Here is a 23,076-nt window from a genome sequence, read left to right as displayed (position 1 = left end):
GGTGTTTTTATATAGGTGGGGCTACTTTCAGTTGACCTCTGAGATGTAGAGATAAAAGAGTGTGATGTAAGGAAGAAAGGTGGCAGGCCTTTGGAGACTCTGTTGGTCATGGTTTCTGCTGGCCTCTGACATGATAAGACTAGTTGCATTAAAGCCATTAACTGTTTGTGTATATACACCTTTGGGCTGGGATGCTCTTGATAAGGAGCCTCTTTTGTTTGCTTCATGACTTCTTTTGCAGACTGTTGGGAGCCTAGCTGCACCCCCTCTGTCTAACTGTTACAGAGTGTGGGAATATGTGTTTTTTAGAAGTATCACAGCTTATTTCTAAAAGAAATACATGTTGTTTGCGGTGCTCTATTTAAAACTATTGGTCTGTGAAACTTTTAGAAACGTGAAATGCCCCTAAAGTAGTTAAATCATCTATGTGTAATCAGCGAGTCTAACTGTTGCAGACTAGTAGATAATTATAAGACTAGTTGCATTAAAGCCACATGGTGGTGGGGGGTGTGGGGGGTGTGGGGGGAGAGGGGTGTGGGGGGGCAAAAAAAAGTATAGGTATATTACTACTCACCTATATATGCACTGTCAAAGATACTTGTCTTTGAGTGAAGATTTAAGGTGATAAGACATATAAATAACTGCAACTTGAATCTGTACTGAAGCTCAGTATTTGACACAGAGTTCATGTTCACTGCTGTAATAGCTAATAATGATTAATATAATAACTATAATATTGGCCATATTATATTTACATTACCAAAGTGATATGACTTTAGTCTCATGAACAACATCAGCTAATTCTTATTTACTAACTAATCTTGAAATAATTGTTCAGTACAGAAATGAAGCCCAAAAATCATGTTTTACTGTCCTGTGGTCTCAGCCTCAGATACTTATCAAATCACACAAAGCTCTTGTAGAAACAAACAAACAAATGAAATATGTATGACACGTTTCCAGCGGTTAGTATCATGGTTGCTAGGCAACCTGGGAAGCGCGACGGAGACTAGACCGTCCCATACAGACAAACTTGCCGTTTATTTTGCAAATCGAGCTCAACACTGCCCCTAGCGTCCTGGAGCACTTCCGTTGTGTTTTGGAATTTGCATGTGTTTTGGATTTTGCAAGTGTTTTGGAATTTGTACGTGTTTTGGAATTTGCATGTGTTTTTTAGTTTGCAAGTGTTTTGGGTTTTGCAAGTGTTTTGGAGTTTGTACGTGTTTTGGAATTTGCATGTGTTTTTTAGTTTGCAAGTGTTTTGGAATTTGTACGTGTTTTGGATTTTGCAAGTGTTTTGGAATTTGTACGTGTTTTGGAATTTGCATGTGTTTTTTAGTTTGCAAGTGTTTTGGGTTTTGCAAGTGTTTTGGAGTTTGTACGTGTTTTGGAATTTGCATGTGTTTTTTAGTTTGCAAGTGTTTTGGATTTTGCAAGTGTTTTGGAGTTTGCATGTGTTCTTTAGTTTGCAAGTGTTTTGGAGTTTGTACGTGTTTTGGAGTTTGCATGTGTTCTTTAGTTTGCAAGTGTTTTGGAGTTTGCATGTGTTTTGGAATTTGCATGTGTTTTGGAGTTTGTACGTGCTTTGTCTCTAGGGGCCACCGTAAATTTTGCCAGTCACCCGTTTATCTGAGCCACCACTGCCACCTACTGGCGAAACTAAATATCGCCCTAACATCACATCAGGTGGGAGCAAATGAGCTTTTTTGCTCTGTGCTATGATGCAAACTATTGTCACAACAATAGCAAAAAAAGATGATGGGGGGACCTTGTTCTTGATGCTCAAAATACTCAGGGTGCCACAACAACAGCTTGTTGACTGTGACAGACTTGGTCTCATGTTGTTTTCCTCTATTTGTGTGGATTGTAATGCAAAAACTAATATAAATATCATGTGCTTTGGAAACAGAGCTGGTAATAAAGCAAACTGTGAATACAAACAGCTACAGTCATTTGTCAATACAGTAATGGAATCATGAGCAGGTGACTGATCAGATGACTGTCACGTGGTTCAGTCAGCTGATGCTAGTGCTAACCAGCTGGACTGAAAGTGAATCCTGTGGCAGAGACGGATCTGACGGTCGGACAGGATGCCTTTCTCTGAGCTCTATTTTAATGTCGATAACGGCTACCTGGAGGGGCTGGTGAGAGGTTTTAAAGCTGGAATACTGTCGCAGGCGGATTATTTAAATCTCGTCCAGTGTGAGACGCTGGAAGGTGAGTTAAAATGGATAGCTAGCGGCTAATAGCTAGACGCCAGCTAGTTCCACAAGCTAGAGCTTAAAGCTAGTTAGCTGTTAAACGTTAGTTTCTGTTTTACTGTCGATATAAGTCGTCCCAATTTCTGTTATAATCTAGTCGCCAAGCTCAACATCGATAACTGCCACACGTTAAAGTGAAATTATTTGAGACTGTGTTCGTCAAGCTTGCTGTCATATGTCTGTATCCTGCGTAGCTAGCTTAAAGTAACCCAAGCAAGGGCCGGCTATATTGCTGTTTATTGCTCACTTCCCAGTTTTAAGGGAAGTGAAATTATAGTCAGAAGAGATTTTACAGTGTTCCTGTTAACATCGATGCTTCAAACAAATAACATTTTCTCTACCTTTTCTGTGACCATTCGGTTCATATCTTGCTAATTAATACTAGCTAACTGAGATTTTCTTATAGCAGACGCTTCTTGTGTTATGCTCACCTGCACGGAGCGGGCAGGGATGAATTCAGTTCAGTTACATTTCAGCGTCAAATTACAACAATCCCTTCAACGTGTTTGATTAAAATTTATTTTCCAAGAGAGACTTATGAACGTGAGACAGATTAGGACACAACCAAGACCAGGTAGCCAAATTTCTAGTCAAGTTAGCAGTTGGGTTGAGAGACAGGAACAGCAACAAATGCAGGGGCACTGCAGCTGAAAGTTGGACCGCAAATCAGTTGAGAAATTGGTTTGAAAAGACAAAAAAATATCTTGTCAGTGAAATGCAAAATTCTATATAGAAAATAAAAGCTGCCGTACAACACTGCAAGTCTACATTTAACAATTTTTAAATAACCAAGTAAGGTAACATTATGGGGAAACCTTCATATTGCTTTTTGTTGTATTAGCCAGCATCTAAACAAAGAAACTATATGTTTCTTTGTATGTTAATATAAAACTAGATTTATAGCCACACCTTTTTAGCAGTTCTAGTTTCAAACTTAATCCTTAGAATAATAGAGTCCTGACTAACTGTTTGTCCTTCAGACTTGAAGCTCCACCTGCAGAGCACAGACTATGGCAGCTTCTTGGCAAACGAGGCGTCTCCTCTCACCGTGTCCGTTATTGACGACAAGCTAAAGGAGAAGATGGTGGTGGAGTTTCGCCACATGAGAAACCAGTCATATGAACCGCTGGCCAGCTTCATGGACTTCATCACGTAAGCTAAACCTGTCGAGTTGAATTGAGTACGGACGTCTGTTAGCACAATTTCTGAATATCATATTATTTATTAATTTAAAATTTGGCACTGTCATGTAAATAACAGTAGACACTGCAGTACTTTGAAGTACTGTAAAGTATTTGCCCTTAATCGGTAAAGTAACATCTCTGTTCTATAAAGTATAACAGTGTAGAACATTTGTGACGATCCCTCCCCTCCTTCCTTTGGGCTTTAGCTACAGCTATATGATCGATAACGTCATCCTGCTGATCACGGGCACTCTGCACCAGCGGGCCATTTCTGAGCTGGTGCCCAAGTGTCACCCGCTGGGCAGCTTTGAACAGATGGAGGCGGTCAACATTGCGCAGACCCCCGCCGAGCTCTACAATGCCATCCTTGTGGACACACCACTGGGTGAATATCTGTATATGACTTTTTCATCATCATAATAATATTCAGGGGTTTTATGCAATAAGAACAGGCCCTCAAAAAAAGCTTTATCACTCCCCTAAATCTAAAACTCAAATTGGTTTTCACAACGGTGGCTCTCTGCCCTTTTAAAGTTTATTAATTTTCTTTCTTTGGTTTCCTGTTTTAAAAAAAAAAGAAAAAAAAAAAAGACGTGACTCGCTTATAGTTTGGCTGAAAGTTGTCACCCTCATTTGGTCAAGGTAACTCTCACACACCTTCAGTCGGTGTAGCGTTTAGCTTTCACTTTTCAAAGCAGTAACATAATGTTTGTCTGTATGCGACACATTTGTAGTGACATCTGTTTATCATACCAACCAGCAGGGGTGTAAAACCTGAATTGTGATGTCTTATGTTGAACAGGAGATGGTGCCAAAGCTGAGGAAAACACTAAATATTGATTTCTGTTTTGTTTTTTTGTTTTTCTCTTTTCAATAGCTGCGTTCTTCCAGGACTGCATATCTGAGCAGGACTTGGATGAAATGAACATTGAAATCATTCGTAACACCCTTTACAAGGTAGAGTTTATTAATAACTGAGCTAAGCTTTATTTATACAGTGCATGTCATTCCAGGTGAAATCACAATGTGTTGCAAAAAGCATAATCTGTCCACATAAGCAAGTGAATAAATAAAATGACAGCAAAAAAGGCAAAAATGTGACGGTAAAAGCTGAAACTCAGAAGTTAACTCAGTTAAAGAAACAGAAATTCAAAGACCATAATTACTCCAACAGAAGAAGAACAAGTCAAAAACCAATTAAAATTAAATAATTAAGATCAGCAGTAGTCGAGCACAATTGTTCCAACCTAAACATTAATACTGATAAATCAACATGTCGTTGTATAGATCTTTAATTAACTCTCTGGCAGTTGTGTTCTAGTAGACAACTGCAGATATTGTTGTAGCTCCTAATCTTTCCAGCGTTTGTCACAGAATAAACGGTTTTAATAGTCCTGTGGATGTCGGTCTGGAAGCTGAGGGCAGATAAGTTGTGATTCTGTGAGAAATTGTCAGACTTCTAGCTTTCACTTGAATAACCAGGAGGTATTAAGTTGCAAGTTACCAATGTCCTGTGAACATCCCGTTAGTCTGCCAGTCTGGCCAAATCATTATGGGCAGAGAAACACAGAATATGGTAAAGCATGTGGTATTTTCTGACAATTGATTTTGTATCAGTAAGAACAAGTTAACCAGTTTGTGCCCGTGGGAGTTGGAGATATTTTTAATATTTAATGGAAGCATTAAAAGTAGTTGTTATATATCTGTGAAGGTTCTCAGTCATCCAGGTCATCGTAGTCTAAGGAGCTTGGAAAGAATAGCGTCTGGACTTCTTTAAGTAGCTTGAAGACGTTTCACCTCTCATCCGAGAAGCTTCTTCAGTTCTAGGGTCAAATGGAGAGTCCCAGATTTAAACTCTGTGGGGGTTACCCACCGAGAGGGACAATGGACCCCCTAATGATCCTCTACCCAATCACATGAGCCAAGTTGTGAAAACGGGTGTCGGTCACAATTCACATGATCACATGATGGGGTGGGGCCAGGTTTCACAATGAGCTCACCCGAAACCTTGGCTGATTGTGACCTACACCCGTTTTCACACCTTGGCTCATGTGATTAGGTAGAGGATCATTAGGGGGTCCATTGTCCCTCTCGGTGGGTTACCCCCACAGAGCTTAAATCTGGGACTCTCCATTTGACCTTAGAACTGAAGAAGCTTCTCGGATGAGAGGTGAAACATCTTCAAGCTACTTAAAGAAGTCCAGACGCTTTTCTTTCCAAGCTCAGACTAGTTGTTACATAGTTTAAATTCAGAACTGGCATGAAATTGTTATGTATTTATGTAAAGTTGTCATGTAAAATACGTTAAGTAGATTTTGTTCTCTCAGGCTTATCTGGAGGCTTTCTACAAGTTCTGCTCCAACTTGGGAGGAACGACTGCTGACACCATGTGTCCTATTCTGGAGGTGAGGCCTCAGTCTGATTTAGGAACGTGTCACTAGTCTTCCTTCTGGTTCTCTGGGAGGTCTTTTATCACTGAGCAGGTTTGCTCACGAAGACACTGAAGCATCTTTAACTTGACTCATCACTGTTCTTCTTCGCCTCTGTATCTGCAGTTTGAAGCTGACAGGAGAGCCTTCATCATCACCATCAACTCATTTGGCACAGAGCTGTCCAAAGAGGACCGTGCCAAACTCTTTCCCCACTGTGGCAAGCTTTACCCAGAAGGCCTTGCTCAGCTGGCCCGTGCCGATGACTATGAGCAGGTCAAGGCTGTAGCTGATTTTTACCCTGTAAGTTCAGAAATGGCCTGCAGAATTCCCCATAGAAACATCATTGAACTCATATGTTTCAAGTTGTTTTCACTTTTATCTTCCAGTTTGTGCTTTGGTGTCTGTCATTGTCCATCGAGGTTCAATCTTTCAGTTTAACGTCTGTGTTAAAGCATAAACTTGTTCTTGCATTTTCAGGAGTACAAGCTGCTGTTTGAGGGCGCCGGTAGCAACCCGGGAGATAAAACCCTGGAGGACCGTTTCTTTGAGCATGAGGTGAAGCACATGCATCCCTCACTCACAAAGACCTTTTTACACCCAGTATTAACCTCTGTCGTGTAATAGTCACAGACCTCTACATTTGAACTAATTGTTCAAAGCTGTTATTATTTCAAGCATGCTGACTTTAACTTTGCTGGATTAATGCAGGTTTGTATGTGTGGTTATTAGATTCATTTTCAGTGATTTGTCTTGCCTTCAGAATATTTCATACAGCAGAATTTCTTACATGCCAGTAAAGCCAGTACAGTCACGACATGGTGTGAGTGTGGCTGCGTCTCACTGCAACACTACACACATCCAACTATTTGACTGTGTGAGAGCCTTAACCGCCTCACACAGGTTGTCCATATTATTATCCAAACACCTCACATCCCCATGATGATTGCTGGAACAGCTCCAGGTCTGAAGCCCGTCATTTCTCCAAGCCAGGAAAGTAAAAGGGGAGGAAAAAATCTGACTGTCCAACTAGAACACTCCGATATCAGGTTTTGAGAACCCCAGAAATGCTCAAAATAAAGCCATTTGTTACCATTATTCACATTCTTTTATTATGAATCATGCCGCTTAACTGTGCAGCACCCCACATTGTGCATTACGTGTTATACTCCAAAGGACAGTGAGGAAAAACACATAAACCAATATTAAACATGATACAAAGGTTGTTTCTTTCCACCTGGTCATAGCATTTCTCCCACTGAAAACGTCCAGATGAACAGAATCGACCTTTGGGGATTTACTTACCTGGATGATCAAGCATGCATCAAGACGATACTTATGGTTACTACAAAAGATATTCAACTATTATTAAAATATGACAAATTAACAATGGTAAAGTGTGGCGCATTATGAATGATGCGCATTGTGAAAACGTAGTGAGTACACATTGAGGTGTTCCCAGGCCACCCCAGGGAGATGATCCCTCCAGCGTGTCCTGGGTGTACCCCAGTGCCGCCTCCCGGTAGGACGTGCCTGGTCGGAACATCGTACCCAGAAGCGACTGCCTCAGCTGGGCTCTACCCTGTGCTAAAGAAGAGCCCATCCATCCTTTGGAGAAAGCTCTTTTCTTCCGTTTGTATCCGCGATCTTTCACCTTTAAAAGAACTAACAGTAATAGTCTTAACAAGCGATCAGGCCTAGATTAACAGAGTTATGTTGTTTCTCAACAATGAAGCTTCATCTTGTGGCAGACGCCTGCATAACATTTACTGGCATTGGGCGTCAATGTAAAACCATTAAACGACTGGTACGTCTGATAAAGACTAGTGATGATTAGTCGACTAGTTTATTCTATAGGCAGAAAAGATGACTGCCACTCAGCCAATCAGTGCCACAATTGGAAAAAAAAAACTGTTATTTACAACTTTGAGCATCTTCAAATAATGTCCTTTCTTATAATTATCATAGTGTTGTTACAGGATGGCTTTGCTTAAAGGAAAAATCAACAAATGTGCATAATTGTCACTCAGACTAAGAACCTTTTACACTAGATTTTAACAAATTTCTGCTTTTGTTAGACAACATGGATATTTATGGTGTTTGGGATTTTGTGTTTAGTTTCCTGTGTGGAAGTCATGTAAAGTCGTTGACATGTGGGGCGGCTGTAGCTCCGGAGGTAGATCATCTACTGATCGGAAGGTTGACGGTTCGATCCCTGGCTCTCCCCAGTCTGCATGCCAAATGTCCTTGGGCAAGATATGAACCACAAGTTGCTCTCAGATGCATCCATCAGAGTGTGAATGTGTGTGAGTAGTAGTTAGACAGTGCTCATGTGAATGGGTGAATGTTGCACTCTGGCAGAGTAGTGCTGTAGAAGAATCAGTCCATTTACCATTTCACTTGAGTTGCAATGTGTGCAAAAAAAAAAAAGCTTGGTCCAGCATCTTGAGTAAAGGAATACCTGACAAGCTGTGCAATGTTGAGTATCTGAAATATAAATGAAACTGAACTGCCAGTTTAGAAAAGATTGGGTTGAGCTAATTGAGAGATTGAAGTTGGATCACTTTGTGTCAACCTTAACCACGTCTTTTGTTTTCATTTTTTATTCTTTGACGTCAGTACTAACCTTGTCTTTCCACCTCCTTCGTGTTTGTAGGTGAAGCTGAATAAGCTGGCCTTCCTCAACCAGTTCCACTTCAGTGTTTTCTACGCCTACGTCAAGCTGAAGGAGCAAGAGTGCAGGAACATCGTCTGGATCGCCGAGTGCATTGCCCAGCGGCACCGCGCCAAGATCGACAACTATATTCCCATCTTCTAAGCAGTCTTCTTCCCACCATCATTTCATTCAGTTGGTTTTTTTTGTTCCCCACAGTCACAGCCTGGTGATAAAGGCCCAGATGGTTTGATGCTCAAGTCCCACTTTCTTCACTCGTAGGTGTAAATTGGTTTTCAACAGTTGCTGTTGTGTGTATTCCTTTCTTGCTTGTCAAGTTAAATGATCCAACACACAAAAATACAACTGAAGGATGTACTGTAGTTTTGGGGGTTTTTTTTTGGTTTTTTTGTTTAATAGAAAGGAATGACATGATTCTGGTTTGTCAGAGCAACATCTTTGTTTAAACTTATTTGACTTTCAAACACTTGCTTCCAATCCTTGTGTTATGTTGCACGCGGCAGCTGTTTTTAAAAAAACAAAACAAAACAGCAGTGGAAGAATTTGCAATTCAATATGACCAGAAACTAAGGACACGGTACGTTGTCTCAGCCTGTGCAGCTCCAAGTGCTGAAACATGAAAACATCCCTCCAGGTTGTCTTTAATGTGGATTTCTGTTGGTAGTGCTACATTTTCTCAGCATGTTTGGTGGTCAGTGTGATTTTCTGTCAAAACCAATGAGTGAAATGTGTGAGGCCCTCCTGGTTTGTTGTCTAAGTATATTCTAAAATATTGAAAATGAAACGGCTGAACAGGAACTTCTGTGCTCAGTGTTCCTGATCCAGCATGAAGATTCTGTGAATAAAGTGGAATGAGTCAGTATCCGGGGCGTATGGATGACAGACGTCATGTTTAAAGTATACAAAGATAAATAGATATTTAATGATGACTATCTGATTTTTGTTTTCTCCTGCTGTAAAGGATTTATTACTGTTTTCATCTGTTATTTGTGAAATGTGTATTGTAAATGTGACAGAGTAATAAACAGACTAATGCAGGTCTGTAGACCTCGAGGAACCGTGACATTATTTTGAGTTTTTAAATTTCCCACCGGATAGAATTTATGGAATTTCCTCATATATATACACACACACACACACACACACACACACACACACACACACCTATCTATCTATCTAAGGTAAACTCTTAGCATTTCTGTCACCCTTTTGTTCAGTTTCAGCAAGAGCTGGTTTTCTAAATTAACAGAGGCAATCCGACTTCATTTGGCTGTGAAGAGTAGACCAGCACAGCTAAAAAGTCGTTCACACGTAGCAGAAGCAGGCAGAGCTGTGTTCAGTTTAAGAGGGTTGATCTGATATCCTCGTGTTGGTGTTGTTCCCAGATCATCATACTAAATGTTGTTCCAGGATCAACATTGCAAGTGACCAATCAGAATGTTGTGACGTCATACTTTTGCGACTTCGGGAAAAACTGGCGTAAAACAAAAAACTGTACTTAAGCTGCTTGAAACCGCCTCTGTCCGCCGATCAACAGACCCTGACCCTAACCGTAACCCTTTAATAAACAGCAAGCAGAATTGATATTGTCCTTGCAACATTGGAATTTCATAAATGCACGAATGGCTTGGCGCGCAAAAGAATAACGTCACAACAATGTGATATATGTATATATATATGTATATACATATATATATATATATATATATATACATATGTATATATATGTATATGTGTATATATATATATATATGTATATACGCGTGTGTGTGTGTGTATATGTATATGTATAATACAGGTGATGCTGTTTAATTGATTCAGATTGAGAATCTTGTTTTTGGAAGGTGTTATTTACTTTGACTTTTTACACCTGAATTGAAATTTCTGCTTACTGTAGACCTAAATGTGTCCAATCGTCACAGGCTGCATCCTGTTAGGATTAATTGTGTCCAATTAGGCTGTTTAGCTCCAGCTGTTGTATAGACAGTCTGCAGGTCCCCACATTTAAGAGCTTCTGTTACATGGAGAGGAACCAAACCACTGAAATGCATTCAGCTATGACCTTACAGCTTAAAACCAAAGCACAACTCTTTGACCTGCATTGCTCTGTTGGTCTGACTGACTGGGATATGGACAAGGAACTGAAACTGGCTACAACCACTGACCAGTTATATCATGGTGATGGATTTTTTTTTTTTTCTTCAGTAGTGTTTGCTCTTTATTCATGTCATATGGATGAGCAGTTTTGACTTGCCATTTCAGAAGGAATTAAATCTGAAGATCAGACGGTGTGTATTTTGTGTGTTAGTGTGTTTGTGTGTCTCTGACAGATGACAAAGTGAGTGATCAGTATGTGGTCCAGAGGCCTTCTGTAAGAACCTCGAAAAGGAAAGATGAATTTATTTGGTACGATAAAACATCAGGTGAGCTGCATTGAGTCCCACCCCATAACTCAGCACTGAATGACTCCTTCCAATCACTCTGTTTCTTAGTTTGCCTTTGTAAATGTGGTTTGTGTAGTGTTTGAATGAAATGACAAACAGTCAGTTTAGGACACACGTTGGGCTGCTTTACACACTGAAGTGTGTGATTTGATTGAAATCCTTTTATTTATTTTCTACCTAAAAGCACGTTTCTTCTAATACACAAGGATGCAGTTCTGTTACCGTACTGAAATTATTTGTGCTTTGTTTGCCACTACAGTGCTGTATGCGTGTGCTTGAGTGTTGCATGCTCAGCTTTGGTAGCCTACCAGTATGCATTTACATCCTTCCTTTATCGGGCCAATGCACAGTGACGGACAAACACAGCAGATGCCTGCTTGTCAAAACTTTGCTCCACCACTCTGCTTTCCAATTTTATTTTATTTATAGTGTGTGTGTACTGTGAAAGGAGGGGAAACTGTTACAAAGAATGTGGTTTTTAATGTCCTATCTGGAAAACGAGCATCCGCATGACACTCTTGCCTCTGATTTTTATGCTTCTGGCTTCATGTGTTGGAGAAATTATTCTTAAGTGATCACTGTAGCAAACTGAATATTTCTGTGCATCAGATACTTTTGTGAAACCAAACCTGTGGCTGCTGGTGAATCCCAACATTGCCTGCCCGATCCAGTACAACGAGATTAATGCTGACGTGGGGCCTGTGTGTGAACCTGCTGAGGAAAGCCAAACTAGGCTCCTGGAGACCCAATGTCCACTGACAGCAGAGCGCCAGGTGTTTTCCTGCCATGATGGTCCTCTCCAGGGGGAGCTGGTGCAATCAGTTTCTTCTGAGTACACGGTACACACTAACCGCTCACAGCCACTCTATTGTGCATCACCTGTTTCTGTTTGCAGCGGCAACCTTACTTTGTTAGAGTGCTGAGTGTTTGTGCAGTCTCAATGAACACTTCATTTATTTTCTGGATTTAACATGTAAGCGTAGGATTAAACCTTTGTGTTCATGGGCTATCCCAAGGCATTAAAGACCAAATGCATTACCATTGACCAATAAACATGGGTCACAGGCCCAGTCTTTCATTATTTGGTGTAACTAATCAAAAAGTGATTTCAGTCTCCACATCTTTTACATCTATTTAAATACACATTTAGAACATTGGATTTAAAAATCCTGTAATGATTGAAACAACCTGTATCTGTTAACTGTCAATCTGACAATCACTGATTAGGTCAAGAATGATGTCAACTCCTCTCAACCCGTCAAGAGCAGACGTAAGGCGAGGACCATAAAGCCCAGGGTGAGAACAATATCTTAGACCTGAACCAGTTTCCTTCAGTGGGATGCAGGCAGCTCATTACTCGCCGTTTTTGAAGTCTTGAGGACCCTTTTTTCCTCAGACAGGCTTTTGTCCAAATGAATTAAAATGAGAACATTTTCAATTAAAGCTACAGTGTTTTGGAGGAATTTAATGAACTAAAACAAATTAGGATTCGGTGTAAAATGTAATTTAACTGAGACGAGGTCAATGACGTGGCTGCGTATAAATGGGCATTTTTGGAGAGACAGTTTCCTTAGTCCCAATAAAACTGCATCTACATATTCTGGAATAATTGGGAAAATGCCCTAGGCTCTCAGTGTTTCTCTTTATTGTCATTATTCTAGTTGCTCCTTTCTTTAGTGCTTAACTACTCCCAGTTTTTGTGCGTGTTCAAATTTTAAACGTGTGTGTGTGTGTGTGTGTGTCAGTCTTGTAATCATGAAGCTTTAAATGCATGTTTTGGTTTTTTTTTTTTTTTTTTTTTTTTTTTTTTTTTTTTTTTTTTTTTTTTGGCTGGTCGTGATCTTTATGCTCTAACTGCATTTAAAAACAGTTATGATTCTGTTATAGGAGGAATTTTGAGTGAAGAAAAGCTAAAACAAAATTGCTGCGTGCAAAAATGCATTTCAGTGTTTGCTATCTCACACACACAACAGCCCCTCTCGCTCATTTTTTGCATTTGCGCTTGCTTGCAATGTGTTGCTTGCACTCTCAACATTTCTGCCCGTCCGTGTTCAACTCTTTCTGTACACTGTTATATTTGTGCCACAAAACAAGCCAATCACAGACTTGGATGCAAAAAAAATGTGATTGGCTGTTTTGGTCTCCAATCAGCTCGAAATGGTGTGTGTGTGTGTGTGTGTGTGTGTGTGTGTAATTTTCAGGACAATAAGCCTCTTAAACCAGGCTGCTGGCCCCGTCCACCAGTGAATTACTGCATCCTCATTGCCTTGGCGCTCAAGAGCAGCCATACAGGGAGCTTCAAAGTCCAGCAGATTTACAATTTCACCAGGTTAGGATTTGATTGTCTAATTGCCCACAAGGTTACTTCACCTTGCATGCTAAATGAAACACCTGATCAGGCATGATTAAGTCTTTCAAAACATCAGATGGGTCCCTTTTCATTTAAGTTATGTTTGAACTGGATAAAACTGCTGCACTATCTGATGTGAATCTCTGCCTGTTCCCAGAGAACACTTCCCATTTTTTCAGACGGCTCCAGACGGCTGGAAGAACACTATCCGACACAACTTGTGCTTCAACAGCAGTTTTCGCAAAACTTGCAACCAGCTGTGCAGAGATGGCAAGAGGAAGTCATGTTTTTGGCACCTTACTTTAGATGGCCAGCGGCGCCTTAAGGATGAGATCAACATGCTGACAGGAGAATCTTTAAAGCAGCTGGAGAAGAGCATGTCCCACCCAGGTAAATGGAAGGCAATCTTAATGTGAGGAAAGCTCATAGCTCCAGTTTACTGTCAGAACTGGTAAGATAATGGCAAGGAACTCAGTTTAGTACCACGTATGTAAAGAAATGGCTTTGGAATAAAACTTATTTTGAGTGTAACTGCTTTCTTTTTGTTTCAGATATAATTCGGAGCTTATTTCCTATGTGATTTCAGTTAAAGGGGGAAATGTGCATTAAACAGTAGCATAATAAAGCGTGGTGTAAAAGAGCCATCTGATGCAGTGTTCATTAGTCCAAATGTATTAATCTGTCTTCTTAAAAACCAAATTCAAGGTTTGAAAAGTGCTTGAATTTCAGATGCGGTGCTTGAAAGTGTAACTGTAGTTCATTCACCACATAACTATCTGAATAGTTTTCTTATCAGATATAAAAATTGAGTCGCAAAATTTCCCCGCCTGGGCTGCCTTGCGCCTCTGTTTCAACGTGTGACCCCACCCCTCCCTCGGACAGTCGGCGATGAGTGCGCTAACATACCTGTAGGTTGCTGTTTTAATGAGTGTTTGATGGAAAAAAGACAGTTGCATGATAGGGGAGTCCTAGTAAATTTTCCAGTACGTGTATCTTACACATGCTGCTTTTTTTTTTTTTTTTTTTTTTTTTCTTTTTTTTTAAAATTATCATTATTGGGTCGAACGTGTGGACTTCAAACTATACACCAGTTTTTAAATTGTGTTGATAGGACACTTAAAACAGTGGCGTTTACTCCGGTGTTCTGGGAATCCATCCTACCTGGCAAACAGTCCTACCTGTTGTTTCTGCGCATGCGCACAACACGAAATTCAGTGGCAAATTGTCCTACCTTTGAATATTGGCTAGAAAAATACTCTGACCGGTAAAATTAACTGTCAAACCAACCTACCTTTGAATGTCACCTACAAGCATACTTAAACTGCTTAAAATTTTGTGGCAAATCATCCTACTTTTGTTAATAACAGCTACACACACTCTGACAGGTAAAATTAAGTGCCAAACCATGCTACCTTTGTGAATGTTACTTACACGCATACTTCAACGGGCAAAATGAAGTGGCAAACCTTAAATTGGTGCTGGAATTCCTCTGTGACAGCAGAAATGTGCATAAACTACTTGCGGTAAGACGTTTTGCCAAAGTAGGATGGTTTGTCAGAACACCGGGAAGAAATAAAAACTGTTTTCTAAGGAGAGCGCTAGCAAACACGCTTTGCTTGTGAGTGGGGGGGAAAAAAAACAGAAACACTCAATTCCTATTGGTGGACAAATGTACCATGTCGACAATCACAAAATGATATGGCAACATGTGGCTTTTTTTTTTTTTTTCTCTCCCCCCCCAATAGTTTAGTCACGTTCACTGTCGGAGCACAACGGGCGTGCCGCCTTAAAGGCTGCATTTTAAAGCCGCTTACGTCACAGCGACATGACAAAAACTGTCCCAATTCAAAGGCTGCTCGAAATGCGGCCCTCAAATGCATCCTTAATTTCCCTAAATTTTAAGGATGGGTCGGTGTAGCCTTTATGGCCCAACATATCCCAGACTTCATAGCATGGCGGTGGTGTGGATAATTTTACCAAGAAGGAGGGGGGGGAAATGGCGGAATCGGACGAAGAGTAAACTTTCTGAAGTAAGTACTGAATATTATGTCACTTATGCGCAAATGTTTTTATAATGAAGAACATTAAAACATTACTGTTGGCCACATGTCGGGAAAGTTATGTGACATTAGTGATGTTTGTACTAACTTGGTTTTAAAGCCTTTACTTCAAAATATACACCGTTCAATAGTCGACCTTAATCTTACAGAGAATGTGATGATTTTATGGATACCGTATTTTCACGACCATAAGACGCACTGTACTAAAAGGCGCAGTCTCAGTTATGTGTGCCATTACTGTATTTAACACACACAAGGCGCACTGGATCATAGGGCGCATACAAGTACCGTATGCATATTTAAAAATAAAGCAGGAGCAAAACAAAGTTTGGTACTCACATTTTTATCATCAATCAAACCCATCGAAGTCCTCATCCTCTGTCTGAATTGAACAGCTGCTCGCAGCCTTACTTTGAACGGGTGGTTCACACCGATGTCCAGCGGTTGGAGTTCCTTTGTCAGGCCTCCCGGAATGACAGCAAGCTCACAGTTCATTTGGTTCACTAGTTTTTTCACATCGGCTGTGAGATGGGCACTCATAGAGTCACAGATTAAGAGCGATGGTGATGCGTGGAAAAAACCACCTGGTCTCCTTACATACACCTCCCTCAGCCACTCTTTCATCATTACCTCATCCATCCAGCCCTTTTCATTTGCCTTAATGATGATTCCTGCTGGAAACTTCTCTTTAGGCAAAGTCTTTCGCTTAAAAATCACCATAGGCGGCAGTTTCTGTCCATTAGCATGGCAGCCAAGCACAACAGTAAAAGAAGACTTTTCATACCCCGTTGTGCATATCGCTACCGTGCTGGTCCGATTCTTCTCCACAGTGTGGCTCACCGGGATGTCAAAAGTGAGCGGGACCTCGTCCATGTTTGTGATGTGGCTGGGCTGGATGTTTTTGTCGCCGATGTGTTTGCTGCAGTAGGAGCGGAAGATGGCCAGCTTTTCCTTATAATCCACTGGAAGTTGCTGCGCTACCGTAGTCCTGGTCCGGATGGAAAAATGGCACAGTTTCATAAAACGAAAGCACCAAGACGGACCTCCTTGGAAATGTTCAATGTTCATCTCTTCAGCTAGTGAAACTGCTTTTAGCCGAATGGTGACCGTCGAAACGCTTCTCCCGCTCGTTCTTTGCTCGATGATCCACCGCTCGAGTCTTTCCTCCAACTCGGGCCACCTCGTCTTATGTCCGCGGAAACTCAGCTGCGTTTTCTTGACCTGCCGGAGCTTGTTTTCTAGCTTCCTCCATTTGCAAACCATCGATTCGTTTGTAGCGCCCCTGGCTGTGTACTCCACTATAGCCGGGTACGCCCTGAGTTCTAGTTATCTTAAACTTACTTAGTTGCCCTCAGTGCAAGTTCCCCTGATTTACACACGTATAACACACAGATACACTTTTACCTTACTTTGAACTATAGATAAGAAACAGTACTAGACACAAAATCTTATGTTTAAACCAAGCAGGTTTACTGAATGAATTGATAAACACCCAATAAATCAATAAAGTAAAAAGTCTCTTGCAATGACAAAATATAACAATAATAACAGTTACACAGTTCTTTACTGTAATGGGCCACACACACACACACACTCTCACACCACCCAGTTTCCCAAGTCCCCTCGGTGCAGGCCTGGATCGATGCTAGGGTGCGTAGGAACCAACGGTCCTAAAAGAAAACAAAATGGTGCTCCTACCTGGAAACCTTAGTCTTTTGTCCACAATATCCTCACGGCACACCGAGAGGTCCGTCCCTTAGGTCGCCGAGCTGCACGCTTACTCCTTTTAAGCAGCAAACCTGATCAGCCCGCCTTGGCAGTCAGTAGCCTCCCACTCCGTGCAGGTCAGGTGACGTCCAGCGAAGTCCACCTTTATGGCTAACTCCGATTAGCCAAGTTAGCACGCCACTAACTAGGGATATTTCGAGGCAACAGTGCAAACCAGTCCGGGCTGCACCACCTCACAGTCACGCTCTGTTACTCAGCCGTGGGCGTGGGATGATTTATCCTCACTGTCCATTGGGGGGGAAAAAAAGTCTCTGTAGACGCTAGCCGCATCTCGAGCACGCTTTTCTCTCTCCTCTCGTGGCTGCCTCCGCTCTCTCCGCTCGCTCCTTCCGCTCGCTCCCTTTCAAAGTAAAAGCACCTCAACACACTTTCTTATTACTACTACAACACAGTAAAATGAACAAGAGAACTATTCAGATATATCCAACTGGAAATAAAACTTAGCCCCATTAAAATATACCTGGGCTACATCCTCCCCCTTCTAATCGTCTGGATGTCCTCATCAGACATCTCCCAAGGCGACTGAAAACAAATAAAACTCCACACATCTTGAATGTATAACAGACACTCTTAGAACTTCACTTTTTTTTTTTTTTTTTTCATTTACGCATTCCCCAACTTTATCACAACCCCTCTGTGAACAATAGTAATAGGTTGGTCACTAGCCTTCCCTGGTTCATCGTAGGACAGTCTCAAAACTGGCTTTATTCTTCTCTTCCCAGTCGTCCCTGACCTAAGGCATTTGCTGACCTCTTTCCCAATACTCCGTCTTCCCCTAGACCTCTTTGAGAGACGTCTTTCCTTCTCCTCTTCTGACTCTGTATCGGTGTTCTTTACATCACCAATGTCATCTGCTTCCTCAGACTCTTCGGCATTGCCCTCAGATAGAAACATAGCTTGAGCGTCATCCTCCGATGCCAATGGAGAATTGTCACTAAATGACTCCTCCCTCAACACTTTCTCCACACAGTCTCTGTACCAGGCATGTGGCCTCTCGTATTCTACATCTGACGATCCAGTCGACTCCCCAGTGTCTTGACTCACGTCTCTGCTTTCTACCCTCTTTTCCTTTTCCCATCCTGCGAGTCTGTGGTCTCGCTGGCACTTCATCTCTGGCCATGCCTTCTGGCAGTCTCACTTCTGTCCCAATCGGTAACAAATGATCTCTGTGTAGGGTTCTCACACTACCTTGACCCGTTTGTGGCTTCACCCTATACACCGGTAGGTTGGGCAGTTTTCCCACAATCACATGTGTTACAGCGTTCCATTTGCTTTCCAACTTATGTTTCCCCTTCAACCCCAGATTCTTAAGGAGTACCCTGTCTCCCACTTCCAAGGCTTGGTAACTGACTCGTCGATCAAAAGCTCTTTTGTTTCTCTTGTGTACCTTATCAGCAGCTTCATTGGCTAACTGATAAGCTCTCTGCAACTCCTGTTTCAAATTCGTCACATACTGTGAATGAGTCTTCTCCTCCGCTCCATCAGGAGATGCTCCAAAACAAACATCCACGGGAAGCCTAGCCTCCCTCCCAAACATCAAAAAATAGGGAGAATACCCTGTGGCATCGCTCTTTGTGCTATTATAGGCATGAACTAGCGACCCTACATGTTGACTCCAAGTTCGCTTCTTCTCATCCTCTAGTGTCGCTAACATTGACAACAAGGTTCGATTGAATCTCTCGGGTTGCGGATCCCCCTGGGGGTGATAGGGAGTTGTCCGAGACTTCCGTATACCCAATGACCGCAAGAGCTCACGGATTAATCGGCTCTCGAAGTCTCGTCCTTGGTCAGAATGTATCCTGGGGCCCGTTCTTCGTACCTCGCTAAGTAGGTTAGCCGGATTAGATTGTTGACGATTTCGCGTGATCCTGGATCAGTCGGTTCCCCGAAGCTCATCCGGGACTTGCTGTCATAGCAACAGAGCCGTAAGCGTAAACCTGCTCCCGAGCAGGTTTACTTTATGTAAACAGGATTAGATCGCGGCCACGCAGGTATGTCCGCTTCATTTATACGAAAGCAACAGCGATAAATAAATAACATCAATGTAACTGAAGATAATGCAGCACTTGATCCTTTTATTGATGTCACACAGATACATACAGGTCATTTCCTAAAAAAGGGAAATGTACTATTAACATTCTATTACATGTATGTGATTATTACAGATGTAATTCATATTTCAGAGTAGTAATTATAAATTACTTCGTGTAATCAAGATGAGAGACCACGGCTATAAAAGCCAAGGTGGATTTGGGAAGCCTGTCGCAGCCATGTCCTGTCCGTTTACGCGAGCAACCCATTGCGGAAGGTGCAAGATTGATAAGGAGAGTCCTCAGAATTCAGCGTATATTGCGGGACAGACAGGATCCTTTAGCTCAGCGCGACAGTGTGCTCATTGAGAGATATCGATTTTCCCGTGAGGATATTATTTACTTAACCAACTTGTTGACGAGGGGGTGCAGGACCACCACCTGTCTTTTTTTGCTCTGCCCTTTTCTTGGTTGCTGTTATAAACAAACAAACAGATTATTTCAGGCTCTCTTTCCAAGAGACGAAAAGCAATATAAGTGATAAATATTACCATTCTGTAGAATATTCTTATATTTCACTTTTACTTGTTCCCATGTTCTAGTGGGTCCTGTTGTGGCTCTAATGTGAAAGAGGATATAATATAACAATATAATATAATGTAATATAATATTGGATAATATAGTGTAATATAATAAATCTACCCTACCGCCTACTGGTGTTGGCCAGAGGGGCCGATGGCGCAATATGGCAGCCTCGCTTCTGTCAGTCTGCCCCAGGGCAGCTGTGGCTACAACCGTAGCTGCCTCCACCAGTGTGTGAATGTGAGAGTGAATGAATAGTGGCATTGTAAAGCGCTTTGGGTGCCTTGAAAAGCGCTATATAAATCCAATATATTATTATTATTATTATTATTATTATTATTATTATTATTATTAAATTACTTACGAGTTTAATTTGTCAGCAACTTTCTGCCAGCCCTCTCTCCTTGCTTTTGCAGCCTTTGCAGTGTTCCCTTGCGTTCTGATTAAACTCTGAAACTCCTGAAATCCCTCACTCAGGAGTTCTTGCTCTGCTGCCGAAAAATACCGAGCCGAGCGCGCTCCTTCGACATTTTCGCCGACCAATCAGAGGGTTGCCGATCAATGTTTCTACTATCGATGCGTAGCCCCTTTTATGACACCCAGTGATGTCACATTACTGCGTCCAGCTGTACTAATCGTCAACAGCAGGTGTGTTCGGGGAACCGGATTAGCGAGCTCACGGTTAGCGCGATGATTTGATCTTGGATGTGTCATTTGATCTTGGATGTGTCATTTGATCTTGGATGTGGTAAGCGACGTACGAAGAACGGGCCCCTGGCAGGCAATCCATAGTGCACAAAATATTTGTCCACCAACACTTTGGCAACCGTGGTGGCTTTTTGGTGGGGAAAGCCTGTGCGTACCGGGTAAAATGGTCAGTTACCACTAAGACATTACCTATCCCCTTGGAGTCTGGCTCCATAGACAGAAAATCCATGCAAACCAAGTCCATGGGACCCTTGCTGCTCATCTGGTGCAAAAAGGCTGCTCTCTTGTAGGGTGTTTTATGGGTGACACATACCCCACAGTTTTTGACATACTGCTCCACGTCATTTGCCATTTTTGGCCAATAAAACCGATCTCTCAGAAGGTCAGTGGCTCTTTCTATTCCTAAATGTCCCATGTCATCATGAGTAGACCGCAATACCTGTTCTCTGTATTGAGAAGGTAACACAAGCTGGTACAGCTCATCCCCGGACTGCTTTCGGGTTGTCCTGTAAAGTAACCCATCTCTCATGACAAGTTTGCTGGCCTCCCGCCTCATTAACACAAACTCTGGGTCAGAATGGATACCTTTTGGCCAAGTACCAGTGTTCAGCGCATCGATCACTCTGCCTAGGGCATGGTCTGTTCTTTGAGCTTGTCGCAACTCTGGCCTTGACACCTGCCCTACTGCTGACAGACTTAACTGAGTAGCATACACAGCTGGAACACACTCGGGAGGTGCCCCCAACTGATCGATGTATCTCGCATTGGTCTCAGTTGCATCATCCAGGCATATTTTCTTACAAATAGACTTTACGCCACTTTGAGAGACCTGATCCCATTCTGTCTCCTTCAAGTCATCAACCATGTTTCTTGATAACAAATCAGCATCTATATTAGTCTTGCCAGACCGATACTGAAGATTAAAGTCATAACTAGCTAGAGCCGCGAGCCATCGGTGCCCTGTTGCATTTAGCTTTGCAGTGGTAAGGACATACGTCAGCGGATTGTTATCAGTGCGCACAGTAAACTTTGCACCATACAAATAGTCATGGAATTTGTCCACGACGGCCCATTTCAAAGCCAGGAACTCTAACTGGTGCACTGGATACCGCTGTTCGGGGCAGCTCAATTTCCGGCTGGCAAAAGCCACGGGCCGCAGCCCCTGGGGGTGCTCTTGGTACAACACGGCCCCAAGACCTTTCAGACTGGCATCCACATGAAGGGTGTATGGCTTGTTTACATCGGCAAAGGCTAGCACAGGGGCAGTGGTCAGACACTGAATGATGTGGTGAAAAGCATCAACACACGACTGATCCCATCTACTCCCAAAGGGCTCTGATTCCTTCAAGTAGGTCTTTCCTTGTCCTGCCTGGCCTTTCTTACTGCGCTGCGTAGGGGCATAGCCTTTAGTGAGTTCAGTGAGTGGCCTTACAATGGAAGCATAGTTAGCTATGAAACGGCGATAGTAGCCGCAGAACCCCAGGAAAGATCGCAGGGATTTCAAATCTGTGGGCACCGGCCATTTAGTAACTGCTTCTACTTTACTCGGATCAGGGGCAACACCCTCTGCAGACACAATGTGTCCCACATACTTCACTTTCGGCTGACAGAACTGGCACTTATCCAATGAGAGTTTTAATCCCACTTCTTCCAGTCTGTCTAGCACCTTCAAAAGTCGCTCCTCATGTTCCTCCAGCGACCTGCCAAAGACTATTAAGTCATCGAGGTACACTAGTACCTGCAGGAGGTTCATGTCCCCTACTGCCTTCTCCATCAATCTCTGGAAAGTGGCGGGTGCCCCTGTGATACCTTGGGGCATTCTCTCAAACTGATAGAAACCCAACGGACAAATGAACGCGGTCTTTTCTTTGTCCTCCTCCGCCATGGGTATCTGGTAATAGCCACTGCGAAGGTCCAGGACAGAGAACCACTTACTCCCTGACAAACAATCAAGTGCATCGTCGATGCGGGGAGTGGTGTACTGATCAGGAATGGTTCGGCGGTTTAGTGTTCGATAGTCAATGCACATCCTGATGCTGCCATTTTTCTTTCTGGCAATGACAATGGGAGAGGCATAAGGACTGCGAGATTCCTTGATAATGCCAGCTTGCAATAGGTCTTGTATGTGTCTACGCACATCGTCAATGTCAGCTGGTGCAAGACGCCATGACCGTTCGCGGAATGGTCTGGAGTCTGACATCCGAATGTGATGCTCTACCCCCTTTGCCAGACCAACATCCCACTCACTGAGGGAAAACACATTAGCCCTCTTGGACAACTTCTGTCGGAGCCGCTCTTTCCATTCATTTGGCAAAGGTGAGTCGCCAAAATTTATGAGAAGGGGATCTAGCTCTCTATGATCTTTCCCCTTTTTTGAACAGACTTCAACTGCTGCAGTTACAGTATCAACCGTACACAACTGACCCATAACGGTCCCTTCTGGGAGAACGATATCCCGGGAAGACTGATTCTGCACTGCCACAACAAAATGGTCTACCTCCAACGCAGAGCTAGGCAACACCATGGGCTGCAGCAGCACGCCAGCTGGCAACGGAATGGTTGGGGA

At 42.5% G+C, this 23,076-nt stretch overlaps 2 protein-coding genes across 2 annotated transcripts; both read left to right on the top strand.

The window, feature by feature from the left end:
• The first annotated feature begins 2,017 nt into the window (after positions 1-2,017).
• Positions 2,018-9,611, top strand: atp6v0d1 (ATPase H+ transporting V0 subunit d1). The gene is made up of 8 exons (XM_085408109.1): positions 2,018-2,217; positions 3,242-3,413; positions 3,652-3,830; positions 4,323-4,402; positions 5,773-5,850; positions 6,001-6,177; positions 6,355-6,432; positions 8,531-9,611. Exons 1-8 carry the CDS (start codon positions 2,091-2,093, stop codon positions 8,690-8,692), a joined length of 1,053 nt encoding a protein of 350 aa, XP_085264235.1. The 5' UTR covers positions 2,018-2,090; the 3' UTR covers positions 8,693-9,611.
• Positions 9,612-10,331: 720 nt separating this feature from the next.
• Positions 10,332-13,922, top strand: foxr1 (forkhead box R1). The gene is made up of 7 exons (XM_085412576.1): positions 10,332-10,726; positions 10,879-10,971; positions 11,602-11,831; positions 12,220-12,288; positions 13,194-13,321; positions 13,500-13,732; positions 13,894-13,922. Exons 1-7 carry the CDS (start codon positions 10,570-10,572, stop codon positions 13,920-13,922), a joined length of 939 nt encoding a protein of 312 aa, XP_085268702.1. The 5' UTR covers positions 10,332-10,569.
• Positions 13,923-23,076: the final 9,154 nt, after the last annotated feature.

Source organism: Rhamphochromis longiceps, linkage group LG1 (assembly GCF_057381845.1).
Source record: "Rhamphochromis longiceps isolate RC_006_pf linkage group LG1, R_longiceps_female_GT1.1, whole genome shotgun sequence".
Classification (NCBI taxonomy): domain Eukaryota; kingdom Metazoa; phylum Chordata; class Actinopteri; order Cichliformes; family Cichlidae; genus Rhamphochromis; species Rhamphochromis longiceps.
This window is presented reverse-complemented; position numbering and strand designations above follow the sequence as displayed.

Coding starts and splice junctions, on each gene's coding strand:
- foxr1 (XM_085412576.1), top strand. CDS start 10,570: ATGGAGAGGAACCAAACCACTGAAATGCATTCAGCTATGACCTTACAG. Junction 10,972..11,601: donor TTGGTACGATAAAACATCAG/GTGAGCTGCATT, acceptor TCTGTGCATCAG/ATACTTTTGTGAAACCAAAC. Junction 11,832..12,219: donor CAGTTTCTTCTGAGTACACG/GTACACACTAAC, acceptor ATCACTGATTAG/GTCAAGAATGATGTCAACTC.
- atp6v0d1 (XM_085408109.1), top strand. CDS start 2,091: ATGCCTTTCTCTGAGCTCTATTTTAATGTCGATAACGGCTACCTGGAG. Junction 3,831..4,322: donor CCTTGTGGACACACCACTGG/GTGAATATCTGT, acceptor TCTTTTCAATAG/CTGCGTTCTTCCAGGACTGC. Junction 6,433..8,530: donor ACCGTTTCTTTGAGCATGAG/GTGAAGCACATG, acceptor TCGTGTTTGTAG/GTGAAGCTGAATAAGCTGGC.